Source organism: Eptesicus fuscus, chromosome 20 (genome assembly GCF_027574615.1).
Source record: "Eptesicus fuscus isolate TK198812 chromosome 20, DD_ASM_mEF_20220401, whole genome shotgun sequence".
NCBI lineage: Eukaryota > Metazoa > Chordata > Mammalia > Chiroptera > Vespertilionidae > Eptesicus > Eptesicus fuscus.
This window is the reverse complement of record NC_072492.1, coordinates 37643276-37656660: the sequence shown is the minus strand read 5'-3', so window position 1 is coordinate 37656660 and position 13385 is coordinate 37643276. Positions and strand designations below refer to the sequence as shown.

The following is a 13385-nucleotide window of genomic DNA, read 5'->3' as shown; positions in this document are numbered from 1 at the left end:
GTTATGGCCCTAAAGGGGGTGGGCACTGGACTCTGAGGGGCCCCAGACAGACCCCCCACGTTCCAGGCTCAGCGGGGTTCAAGGCCTCTGTCTGCTCCATAGACAAATCCCAGACTTGGGGCTCACCTTCCACCGGCAGCCAGACGTAGATGAAGGCCGGGAGGCAGCGGCTGCTCCGGGCTAGAGACACGAGGCGAGTGTGCAGAGGCAACAGGTGACAGAGTCCAGAGCAAACCTGTCCGAAAGGTGGCCTTCTAGGGTTAAATGTGGACTCAGGCAACAGCACTGACACGGAGCAAGGGCAGAGCCTGAGAGCAGTCCCTGGAGGCAGCTCAGGGCCCAGGTTCCCTGGGAAGGGCTGAGGCACCAGCCATGGGGGCCCGGAAGGAGCATGGGTCGGGGAATGCGTGGGAAGCTCCACAGGAAGAGAGCAGGGAGGGGAAGGCCCCTCAGAAGCTGGCTCAGTAGGTGGGCAGCGGGCCTGGTGACCTGTAGGGTTAAAAGCACCCCTGGTGGCTCAGACCCCTGGCCCAGAAGGGAAGATGTGGCATCGGGCCGAGTGGGCAGGGCAGTGCCTGCGCCCTCCATCAGGGGAGCCACTGCTGACCCAGACCGAAGGGGCCCCCTGCTCCTCGGCCCAGGTGCCTGGTGCTGGCTGGCACAGAGCCCAGCTGCTCCTCTTACCCGGAGTGAAGCTGGGTCACTACTGGCTCCTCACTGGCGCCTGAGAGGACTGGGGGAAGGCGCCAAGTTTGCCCTGAAAGGGGGCAGCCTTGCCACGAGTCTTCAAAAGTTGCCCAGAGCTGTGATCACGACAGCCTCTCCTGCAGGGCACTGCCACTCGGGGGGGAGAGGGCGCTGCCACTCAGGGGGGGAGGGGGCGCTGCCACTCAGGGGGGGAGGGGGGGCGCTGCCACTCGGGGGGGAGAGGGCGCTGCCACTGGGGGGGAGAGGGCGCTGCCACTCAGGGGGGGAGGGGGGGCGCTGCCACTCAGGGGGGGGAGGGGGGGCTGCCCCTCAGGGGTCCACAGCTCTAGCCCAGGCTGGGGCTGCCATTCGTTCCGCAGCCACTTGCTGTCCACAGCAAAACCAGGAGGGCGGAGGTTTTATTCAGCTGCTTCCTTTATTAGAAACAAGTGAGATGTATCGAGCGCAACAATGCATTTGGTATTTCTCCCCCGCCCTGGAAATGGGGGCCTCGCCCAGAGCCCAGAGAAAAGCCAAGACAAAAAGGTGAAGCTTCCCTCTTCCCTGTCCAAGATGCAGCACCTGCAGTCATCCATATTTTTTATTTAATTGAATGAAATTGTCCCACAAAGCCTCCCAGGGGCAGTGTTTGCAGGCCCGCTTTCACTTTGCCGTAGGGCAAAACCGAGGCCTGGGGCCGCCTCTGTCGGGGGCAGGTGGGCACTGACAGGTACAAACCTGCCCCTCCCCTGGTCTGACCGCCCTTCGCCCGCTCCTAGACTGCAGCTTCCTGAAGCTATCCAGGCGTTGGGACACCCCTTGGGGTGGTTAAATGCTGGTCACCTTGGAGCAACGAATTACAGACAACTGGGACACCCACCCTCGGGCTTCAGTGAACCAGCAAGTAAGGGGGCGCTGGCAGGTAGAAGGGAGTGCAGAAAAGGCCTGGCATTTTCCACAACCTACGTGTTGAAGTGGCTCGGTGTGGGCCGGCCTTCAAACCAGACATTAGCGTCTTTGAATGCAGGCGTGTGTGGGTAACAAGCCCTATACAGACCTCAATCCAGAACCGAGGCTTCTTTTTCTAACCAGCTCTCCCCCAACGCAGACAGGGAGGCCACGGGGATTTGCCAGGGAGTCAGGGATCAGATGCAGAGTCAATCCAAAGGCAGGAGATAAACACACAGAGACACGCGTGTCCGAAAGCCCAGTGTCAGCAGGAGCAGAGGCGGACAGGTACGAGGGCCACACCCGGAGGCACGTCCAGGTCCTTCCCTTGTTGGGTTCTAGCCAGCCTGGCTCCACCATCCTGCAGCGCCTCGTGAGGAGGCCTGGAATCCCAAACAGTGGTTCTCCCTGACCTGGAGTCCTGGAAGGGGTTGGTGAAGGACCCAGGGAGCAGCAGCCACTGAGCCAATTCCCGAAGGCCTGGTGGTGGTGCTGAGGGTGCGGCAGGGTCCCCACCATGAACGACAGTGGAGTCCAAGGAGGGGCCACGTGGTTTTGGAGGGAGACACTGGGGCCTTTCCAGGAGATGTTTCTTCCAGAGGAGCCACAGGCCTCACAGTTTCCATCCCATGATCTGGGTCAACCCAGGCAAACTCCAGGGGCTGTTGTGCACCCCAGTTTTGGAGGCAGTCAGGCTAGGACGTGGCCCGGACAGGGAGTGTTTCCAAGTTTCAGGTCTGCCCCAGGTAGGAAAGAGCTGGGCACTGTCTTCTCTGATGTCCTTAGAAGCCTGCCCTGGCGAGCTGCTCTGGGACTCGGCGTTGTGTCTGACGTCTCAGAAGCTGTAAGGCAAGCCTCCGCCTCTCTGACTCCTTCTGTCTGCGGAATGCAGCGAACATCTTGCTAAGAACAGCAGCTTCTTTGGTCTGGGTATCTTGGAGTCAGGAGTCAAAGGTCAGCCATGATCCTTGGTGCCTGCAGGTTGCAGAGCAGGGACAACAGGAGAAGGGAGGCCCCTAGAGGCCTGATGAAATCCCCATCCAGTCCACCAAGAGTGGGCAACACTGCAGCAGGTGGCACAGCCCTATGCCAAGCACACGATTTCTTCCAGCTTCGGGGACTGCAGAATGGACCTCTGGCCAACCTCACCAGAACCCACAGCCTCAAACAGCTCTGCCAGCCTGCAGAGCATGGCTGCAGTTGGTAAGACTAGACAGTCTGGCCTCCTGGCTAAGACTTCCTTCCCCCTACAAGTAGCCGAGAGGAAACCCTCACGCCACGTTATCCACCCACTTCCTTTCTCCTAGAGCAAAAGTCACATACAAACCTGGATGTGGGTTGCTGACAATTCCACAGCCAAATCCTCCCTAAGCCAGTTGGCTGAGCACAAGTGAGGAATAGGAATGCCTACCCCGACAGCCACGTGACCGGAGGTCCCACTCCTGTGGGGAAACTGGCAGCATCAATAACCATCGTCACCACCACCACCAAATCCACCGAATATCATCGGTGAAAACCACACTCAGACAATGGCAACGTGAAATCATTTCTGTTAAGTTCAGATCGGCGGCTAACCACCACTCCTTGCCATTCCTTGCAGGCTGTCTTGGAAAGGAGCACAAGAGATGGCCAATGGGTTGGAAGGCACAGGCCAGGGGCCTGGGAACCCACACCGTCCCTGCCCAGCCACCCTGGGGCGTGAGGGTGCTGGCTCTTTGCTCTAAGATGAGCTAACCAGGCCTTGCACTGACATGGTCTCCACAAAGTCCCAAATGCTACAAGGAGGTCAAAGGTCCCCTTCAAACTGCCAGTCACCCCTGGAAATGGAAAAACAATCTCATGGGGGACTCATGCCTATAAGATCGGCAACAGCTGGCTAAAGAGTTGGCAGGATGACTTCCAACAGGGGGCAGGCCAAGCGGATGGAGAAGGGACTCATTTAATGAAACCTGCTTCCACAGATCACCACCACTGTTTCTGAATGCAGAAAAGGCCCGGCCCGCAGGAAAGCCTCTGAGTACGACTGGCCCCACCTAGGGCTCCACCTGCAGTCTGAGATCTAGGCCCTCCCCAAAGCTTGGCACATCCCTCCACCTTACTCTGCCTTCTCGAAGCCAATCATTCCAGCCAGTTCAGAAGGGGAACTGGATAGACTTGCCCACATCCCTTCTGCTCCCCCAAGAAAAGCCAGAGCCTGCTCTCAGAAGAGGACAATTCCCTGTGGCAATGTGTATGTCTGGCACTGTCCTGGATTCCGATTTTCAGGAATGATCTGGATTCAGCTTTTCATTAGAGACCGAACATCCTTGTACATTTGGAACAGGAAAGATATTTAAAATATTTATATATATATAATATATATACTTTTATTATTCACCCGTTAACTCCATAATATGCCAATCACGAGCTAGTTTTCAGCAGTTACATTCCCTTGATCACGGCTGCATAAGGATGTGATTAACTGGAAAACAGGGAGACCAGAGACACGGCCAGAGGTGACGTCACGCAGCCTACGCCATCGCAAAACAATTGTCAAGTTCAGTGGCGGTTTGGTTAAGCCGGTTCACTTCTGTTCCCTTTGCCAGGGATTCTCACGTTTGTGAAAATTGGACCAACAAGTGGTGGGATTCCATTTCCTGGTTTGAATTCTCAGTGGCTTTATCCAGAATCTCACTGGCAACTGGTTACTGTAACACCAGCCCAACCTAGGAGAGCCAATCGGAGAGGCAGAGTTGAGTTGACCGTTGTTTGAAGCCTCTCCCACTTCCCCACGGACCTGAAGTGCCAAATGGCTGAGCCCAGTGCTGCTTGGCTGTGGGAGCAGACTCACAGCCGAGGCTCACGCTCAACCTATACATTGACCACATCCTTTAAGGAGAGCAGCTGCCAGCATCTCGAGCACAGGCCTCTGGCCGGCACTTATTTTGTTAACTGCTGACCACACGATGGTCCTGGGCTGCCCTTTGGAGCTGGTGGAGGACGAAGGGCTGGGATGAGGGCAGCAGCCCAGCAGAGGGAAAAATCCTCAACCCTCAGACCCTAACTTCCTGGCTAACAGGCAGTTCACTCGCAGGGTTCCCTGAGACAGTCCCAATGCCCGGCCCCCAGGCAGCTGAAGGGACTCACTGTGGGAAGAGAAGCTGGAGACACCTTCCTGCTTCTGTGGCTCTGGAGCCCAACCCTCTGCCACCCCCACGCTAGTCTGGCCATTCGAGGGAGGGGGCTTTCAGGGGGCCGAACACCAGTTAACAAGGGCCCAGACTGATGCTGGATCCCAGACCCATGCCCTGCGTTTGCTCCACCAACTCCCTGGCCTGGGCAGGCCCAGGAGCTTACATACCTTCTCTGCGCCCATGCTGGGGCACTTCCAATTGTAAAGGTAATACTGCAGGTTGCCGTCCCCTATGCCAAACTTTAGCTTCTCCAAGAAGGTTTTGTTCTCCATGAGATCCAGTGCATTGAACACGTCAAACCCTTTCTGTACAGCGGCAAGGAGCAGAGAATAGGTGAGGAGAGGAAAAAGCTGCCTCACCTTCCTGCCCTTTTCTATCCTGTCAGAACCACCCCAAGGGGGCCGCAGAGCCCTCTTCCTTCAAAGCTCTGGCTGCTTCCGTGTTGAATTCCAACTCCAGAGAGCGCCCGCTCGCCAGTGACGGCTCTCAGGACACCGAGGCCATCCTCCCTGCCTCCCCAGTGCGCCTCCAAGCACACTGTGTGCTCGGTGTCCAAGCCACTGCTCCCCTTGTTCCGGCCGCACTTCCCTGAAATACTCGAGTGACTCCCACAGTCCTCTCTGGAGACCACGCCCGGAACCCCTTCCCTGGAGAAGCTAGCTCCTGTCAGCACTTGCACTGCTCCCTCACTCCCTGGACACCTCAACTCTTAGGCCTTCAGCGAACACCTGTGATGAAGACACTTCCTACCCCTCACCACCTTGACCAGAAGCTCTCCCAGGGCAGGGACGGGACTGTCCATCGTCTAGCTCAGCGGTCGCCAACCGGTGGTCCGTGGACCTCTAGAGGTCCGTGAGGTCCGAAAGGTTGCAACCGCTGGTCTAGCTGCCCCACAGTGGGCGGGGCTCCCTGCAGGCAGGCCCATAATGAAGGACTGACTGAGGACGACTTCTTGGGTATAAGACACCTGGGCCCCTCCCCCATGCTCTACAGTCAGCGCTCCAATGACTCACCACGACAGAGACCAATCTCCCCATTCCCACGCTGGGGAAGTCGTAAGGACCCCTCTCCTCCCCGAGCAGGCCTGGCTATTCAGGCTCCTTGGCAGCGCCTCCCGTGAGAACGAAACTCACTGAAATAAATCAGGAGGAGTTCAAAGCCTTCACTTCATGTGGATGCTCCTTGCTCCCTCCTAGTTTCTAGCTGCTGGCTGACAACTGCTGGGCTCTTCCCTAAGCAGAGCAAGAGGACAAGGTAGGCTCCAGGCTCCTGGCCCATGGGCAGCTAAACCCTGAGCTGTGCTCACCACCATTCCACTGCCACTGCCCCCCAGAGCTGACCCTCCCTCCAGTCTGCTCCTCACCATTTTGGCGAGAACAAGGGCGTCACTCATGAGGTCTAGAAGAGGGGTCTGGGTGTGAACATTGTAGAAAGAATAAGCAGCCTTTAGACTCTTGTGGGTTGGATGGTTCATGATGGTGGAGGGAAGCGTATAAAAGCTCAGGAAATCCGTCACCTCACCATTTGCATTCTGAAGGGAAGACAGCAAAAGGAGGCAATGTCACACATGCATGGGAATCCTGTAGTCTGGGAACAAATGGTTTTCTCTTGCTCTCACGTCACCCACAGGCAGCTCTGCCCCCCTAAACAATTGGGTGGAAACTGAAACAGAATATGCAGGGAGGAGAAAAGACACTGGCCGGGGCACTTGAGGACAGAGCCAGAAGGAAAATCCAGGCTAGAATGTGGGCTGAATCTGTCAGCTCTCTTTCCTGGCCTGCGCTTCCCCAGAGACTTCTTGTGGCTCACATTCCCCCGAAGTGTGACCCCAATGCCTGACCAGCACTGACCAAGCCACGACAGGCAAGGATTGCAGGCTTCCCTAAGAGGGGCTCAGTTCTCTTTGTCACCAGTGGGGACTAGGGGTGGTGGGAGGGAGAAGGGCTCACAGCAAGGCCAGAGGGATCATTTTAGCAAATGCAAACTACAACTTCCTGTCTTTAGGGAGGAGCAAGCATGGATGGCCAAGGAAGTCTAGGGTGCCAACATGCCCGTCAATCGGTTCTTCAGTCACTGAGGCCAGGAAACCTAGCCGCTTGAGGAGGGTACCTCTCTGTGAGTGGCCAGAGGCCTGGAACACCCCTCCCCACTCACCTCCACCACAAACGTGTCAATGATGTTCTCCTGCGGGTAGAACCAGTGTTCCACCTCCTCCCGGCTCATGACTGGCGTGAGGTGAAACTGCTTCAGGTACCTGGTGAGGAGCTGGTGAACTACTGGAATGTCCTTTTTTTCCATTGGTCGCAGTCCAGCTGTTTTGGGAGACTGGAAGGCAGACAGACAAAACAGCATCAGATGTGCTGACTGGGAGCATCCTGACTCCTCTCAGGTCCTATGGGCACCAAAAATGTCAAGTCTCCCTTGTTACCCGACTTTGGATCTATCTACCCAGGCCCTCACACAGAATCCTCAGTCCCCTAGGCAACTCCCTCTCTCCACTGTCCGTATCCGCTCAGGTGCAAGTCTTGCTTCTCCAGCGTCTTTTGGCCTTTGCCCTCCTAGTTAAGGCTGTGGCTTCAACCTCTTATCCACATGCCCTAGGCCGTCTTCCTAAGAAGCACAACCCACCACACCCCACCCTTGTTCCAAACTCCACACAGAGCACAGGATCTTCCATCCCTGAACCGGCTGGCTGTTCTGACTGTGCCTTCTGTCCTCCCAGTTCAGTGGTTCTCAACAGAGCAGTTCTGCCTCCCTGGCTCCCCACCCCAGGACATTTGACAACACCAGGAGACATTTTTGGTTGTTAAAACTAGCAGGAGAGGTACTACTAGCATCTGATGGGCAGAAGCCAGGGATGCTGCTAAAGCATCCTACATGCTGCCCAGGACAGCCCCCATGACAAAGAATTACCCAGCACAAAGTGTGAGCGCTGCCAAGATGGAAGGAAGCCCAGGCCACCCGAGGGGTGCGATGGGGGAGGCCCAGCCCAGAGCTACTCCTGGGCTTCAATGAAGACTCTCTTGGCTCCTCTCCTCTGAGCCCTCACCACCTCCTCCCACGGAACTGAATCTCGTCCTATAGACTTAGAGCGCCTCACAGACGGCTCTCAGCTGCAGGCACTGTGGAACCCCCGGGCCCACATCTGAACTGGGTGCTGGTTTTATCCACTTGAATGCCACTGCACTAGTAGTCCCCCAACAGAACACGCATGCAAGTTAAATTCCGAAGAAAAGCACTGACTTCCCGGAATTTACCCTTAAACAGAAAAAGAGAAAAAAAGGCTTCGGTGGAATGAGGCCCTGTGATGCTCTGAAGTTAATACTGGGGCTGAGAGAATATTCCCAAAGACTCGATCTGTGAAGTGGGGTCAGCCAAATCTGAAAACAGGGTGGAGTTAGAATGTATATGCCTCCGGCACTGCCTGATGTAACTGCTTCCCCGTGTAGGCACTGCTTTTCAAACAGCAGTTTCAGGACTTGTCGCTGCTGAAATCCCTCGCCCATCCTGGTGCTGCTGGGGAACAGTGACTCACTTGTTTCTACCAGGCAGCTCCCACAGTGACCCTACAGCAGTCACGCCGAGGTTCCTCCGCCAAGGCGGGGAGACCAGAGGCATTTTGTTGCTACACACCTTAAGAATGCTCTCCGATGACCTAGAAATCAGGACAACTCTGTCACAATAACCGCAACTCGGCCCTCGAATCTGCTGCTTTTGGACAGTGTCTAACCGCTGCAACACTCCCTCAAAATGGGACACGAATGACCCCCATCCAGTGATGAGTTAGCTTGATCCCAGGGTGACTAATCCAGTTGAGTGGCTTAACCCAGTCCAGGCAGGCAGCCCTCTCATAAGCCAACAACCAATAACTGTGATGCTGCCTGAAGAGGCCTGAGGGAACAGGAGCGATCTGAAGATCCATTAGGACCTGGAAGCCAGATGCACCTGGAGAGCATGAACACTGGTTTTGCTGGGAAACTAGGCAAACTGAGGTCCAGAACAGAAAACCAGCTCCCTCCGGGTTGCCCATCCTTTGATGGCAAAGCCTGGATGGAGGCATTGGAGTTAGAAATCTGGGCTTCCCTCAAAGCACAGGCCATCCGTCCTCTACCTGACTTGGCAGAGGGGGCAGCAGACACTCTACGGCTTAGTTACATTGGGCTCTGGGAGGTAGTGCAGTTCAGTGAGTGGACTCGTCTTTCTATTTAGGCACATTTAGGCTAAAATTGCAGAAAAGAGGTGTTCTCTGAGCCCATCAACAGAGAAGCTAGCCCAGGTGCAGGCGAACTGAGGAAGTCAAACTAAAATAAAGCCCTTGCTACAGGCGATAGAAAACAATGGAAATGGAAAGCCAGGAATTTGGAAACTATGGGTTGAGTCCGTTTTCTGACCCCTCCCCCAACCCAAAGCCTTGCTCCTCTCCTGCTGAGGACCAGGCTCCTCGGTCCTCTCTTGCCCCTGCCTAGCGCCCTGGAGCACCACTGGCCTCTGGCAGTCGGTAGAGCTTCATGGTTCGCTGCATGGTCATGTTTCTGCTCAAGTGGGAGAACTTCACTTCAATCAGCTTCCGTGGGTTTAGGGACCGATGCCAGTACCTGTGGGGGCACAAATGTCCTGTCCTCAGTGGATTCTGGCAAGACCCATTAAGAGAACAATGACTATTTTTAACAATAAAGATAGATTAAAAAAATAAAATGGCAAAGTACCAACAACAACAACAAAAAGACAATGGCATGGAGATCCCCAGATGGCCAGCAGGTGGCACAAGAGACACACATCTCTTGAGCCAGGGGCATTGCCCTGCTCTCCAACACCCTCCACCCTGCAGTGAATGTGGAGCGGCCGGAGCTCTTCCTGGATTCTCCTTCTCCCTGTTTTTCTTTCTCAATTTCAGAAGCAGCTCCCATTACAGTAGCTGCCTGGGAAGAGCACGCCCCACTCCTGGAATCAAGTCAATGGAGAAGACATAAAGGACTTACAGTTCTCTACAAACGTTTAGCCGCCTCCTCCCTCCCCTACTGCAGTGGCCTGGTGTTTTTACTTTTGAAGTTCTCAAGGCACAGGCTGTGATTGTTTCAAACAACTTTCTGAGTCAGAGGTTCTCCTTGGGTCACACAGGGATCAGACATGCTCTCTTTGGCCCACACAATATTCACAACAAAACTGAGCCAACCATTTAAAACTTGCGGACATTTACCATAAAAATCCAGATTTGGGTGTGTCCTTAAAAACTAAAACAAAACCACAGCAGATTGACCTCTTATTTCTAAATGGCAGGAATGAACAGGAGCTGAGAATGGCTAATCCCTTTGGAAAGGGCATGATGTACTTCCCAGTCTGCCCTTCCTAACTGCACTCCTCCATGCTTCCTACCTGCTCCTGTGGGTACCCACAACCCCTCTTATCAGACACCAGAGAAGCAAGATGTTCTCGGGCAAGCACTGGGCTGAGGCCGAGATGTGACCGCCAGTGACACAGCTCAACTACAGCGGACACGCCGGGGGACAGGAGCGATCTGAAGATGGCGGGCCTGCAGGGCCTGCAGGAAGACTGTTACCTGCAGGTGCCGACAGGCTTTGGTAATACCACCCCAGCAGTGTAAACAGCTTGGAAAATGCCCTCCAGGTGAACCCGCCGGGTTATCTCCCGGATCAGGACAGGAGCCACCCTCTTGGAACGCAGCTTCTTGTGGACACACAGGAAGTTGATCTCCACCATCTTCTTCTCTCTAAAGAGAGAAAAACCGTGACCAGGCTTTGAACAGGTAAGGCAATCCCTACAAGCACGTGCAGCCACCCTGCAGGGACCGGGCCTTCAGCGCAGGCACGTGCTCTGCCACCATCAGGCTCAGCAGTCGGTGCTTGGACTCTCTGCCACGGCTCTGCTGCACCAGGCAAGGAGCCGCTCTCACCACAACCCAGACTCTACTTCCAGAGGTGAAGTGGGACTCAAGCAAACTGCTCTACTTGAAGGCACTGCCAGCATCTCCCTGATGGATCTTCAGTGGCAGGCTGGGGGAGCCCCACCTTCAGCAGATAGAAAAACTCACAGAGTAAGTCGAGGGTATTCTAGGATTGCAAGGGTTTTGACACCAACAAGAATCCACAACCCATAAGTCTGGAAGACTATGGCAGATGGTTCTGACATTTCCAGGGAGAATGAAGGCCTCATGACTCTCTGAATGAGAGCCCCCTGGCTCCGGCCCATTGAAGTGCAAACGCTGAGCAACTGGTCAGGTCGTGCACTGGCCCTCAGGGAGGCCCTCATCCAGCCCAGGTCCCCGACAAGAGAATCAGCAACAGTTGAGTAAAATAGATGGTTCTTAACTATGAATTTCTATTCCCAGGCCTGAGTTCCCTCCCTTCATGGACCTTCCCTCTTTCTTTAGTGGAAGGTGTGTGTACCTGTTTTTCTTCCTCTCCCTCCCAGACGGAGCAGGATGGTAGGGATGTGGGAGTTGGGGGATGGCGCTGGTGCTTACGTGTCATAGATGTGGATGTTTGCTGGGATGGCGCTGATGAACCCAACCAGTTTTCGACTTGAGACCACTCGAACCCCACAGTGCCACTGGGGGAGCCAGCCAGGCGGCCGGAGAGCCCTAGAAGAGACAGGGGCTGTGGTGCTGCTCGCCAGCAGCCAGGGCGGGCTGTTTGGGGTCCACAGCTGAGTTTGGTTCTAACCTTCTGCTACCACGTCCCTGGGGGTTAGCACCTAAATTCCCTTTAGGGCCAAGCCCTCCTGGACACAGTGGAATTGAGTCATAGTCCCTTCTTGCTGCTCAGCCCACTTGGCCTACTTACCCACCCAATCCAGACTGTCATACTGAGGTTTTATATCTGATCCAACTTTGTATTCACTCCCTCTGACAGCTTAGGCCAGAGAACTGGCCTCCTTGGCTCTGAGTCCAGTGGGCCCCGTGGTTGGGAGACAATCATGGAGCCCCTGAAACACTGGTCTGCATCTGCCCTCCGGGCCCCATCACTCCCCTTTCTGCTTGCCGGTCTTTCTTTCCCTCCTCCATCCCCGCTACATTCCAGCCTCTCTACACGTCAGCCTCATTCCTCTACCTTCCTGGATGTTAAATGTGGCCCAGCCACACAAGGCCATTTTCATACAACCGAGCGTACTCAGAAAATGGATAGAAAATGATCCCTTTTTAATTTTTTAAATATCAGTAGCTTTCATTGCTCTTCCCCATTCTTACACCAAGTCCCCAAAGACTAGATGATCTTTTCTTCTGGGTAACAATTCCACAAAGTCTCCCTCACCCAGTCATTCTAAGGTTTCGATGCTAAGCTCCACTAGAAGCACGTCTCCTTCAGATGCAGGAACTCAGAAATTACACACTAACTTGCCATTCAAAGGCTGGCTCAGTGGGGATGAGAAATCTGGGGCTCTGTGGTGGTTCTGCTCTCTGGCCCAGAACTGTAAGAAAGCCCTTAAACTCACCATAAAAGAAATTCCGGGGAATAATCAAATCGGAACATGTTGTCATCATCTTCCACGTAATTCTCATTCAGGAGGGTGTACAATTCTTTCAGCTGTAGAGAAGCAGGTGCTGTCTTAGAGGTATTCTGCCAGATGGGGGCCAACTCTGATACCCTGGGGCTCCAAGCTTTTCAGAAGGACAAGGCAAACTACCAAAAACTATTTGATCTCACAAATCCTTTCCATCCCAGGCACGGCAGGGACTCTTCTGAAATGAGCACATGAGCACCGCAGTTGTAATAGAAAACTGAGCCACAGGGTAGAGTGGCCCACTTAAGTACATAAAGTGACAGACAACCAAGAATGTCATCCAACTAACCAACACCTCCTCGTTAAGACAAGGGAATGAATGAATGATGAACAAGCAAAATGTGGCCCTGGCCAGTGTGGCTCAGTTGGGTGGGCACTATCCCATGCACCGAAGGGTCGCCGGTTCGATTCCCAGTCAGGGCACATGCCTAGGATCCGGGTTTGGCATGTGCCCTGAATCCAGGAGGCAACCGACAGATGTTTCTCTTAGTTTTCCTCCCCTCCCTGCCCCCATCTCTCTCCCCCGATTCCCCTCTCTCTCTAAAACCAATTAAAAAAAAAAATGAAAGCTTGAAAAAAGGATAGCCACTTTGAAGAGCTATAGAGGTAAACTCTCAACCTGCCAGAGAGGCCAAGTGCTATTTCTGTGGTGTTGGGCAGGCCCCAGAGGCAATACTAGCAGAGAGGTGGGTGGGTGGGCGGGTGTGTGTGTGTGTGTGCGCGTGCGTGCATGTGTGTGTGACATACCAGCCAGGGTTAGTACTTGCTTTTAACTGAGGAAATAATTGGGTGTGTGTGTGGGGGGGGGGTCTGCTCAGACCTGTTTGGCTCAGCTCTTAAGAGAGTCCTTGAAGAAGGTTGAGTAGAAGCTGTCTCTGACTGCAGGGCTCTCTGTGAAAGGGCCCAATCCACACGGTGGCCTGCCCGGGACTACTCACCACACCACGGTCCCCCAGGTCCAAGGCATCCCAGGTGAAGCCCTGGGGCAGGGTGTAGGGCTCCTGGCGGATGTTGTCTTTGTCAGGCTCCACGGGACCATGGGTGTTCACTACTTCTCCT

The 13385-nt window shown here is 54.7% G+C and overlaps 1 protein-coding gene across 1 annotated transcript in view; it reads right to left on the bottom strand.

Annotated features, from left to right (window-relative positions):
• Nucleotides 1-1110: 1110 nt before the first annotated feature.
• The window catches only part of NMT1 (N-myristoyltransferase 1), a 40612-nt gene continuing 28337 nt past the window's right edge, over nt 1111-13385 (bottom strand). Inside the window, exons 4-12 of the mRNA XM_008149245.3 lie at nt 13265-13383; nt 12258-12349; nt 11290-11406; nt 10366-10536; nt 9295-9403; nt 6963-7133; nt 6172-6339; nt 4976-5113; nt 1111-4340 (exon numbers count right to left, since the gene is read on the bottom strand). Coding sequence (XP_008147467.2) covers nt 4320-4340; nt 4976-5113; nt 6172-6339; nt 6963-7133; nt 9295-9403; nt 10366-10536; nt 11290-11406; nt 12258-12349; nt 13265-13383 — 1106 coding nt within the window. The 3' untranslated portion in view covers nt 1111-4319. The remainder of the gene's footprint in view (nt 4341-4975; nt 5114-6171; nt 6340-6962; nt 7134-9294; nt 9404-10365; nt 10537-11289; nt 11407-12257; nt 12350-13264; nt 13384-13385) is intronic.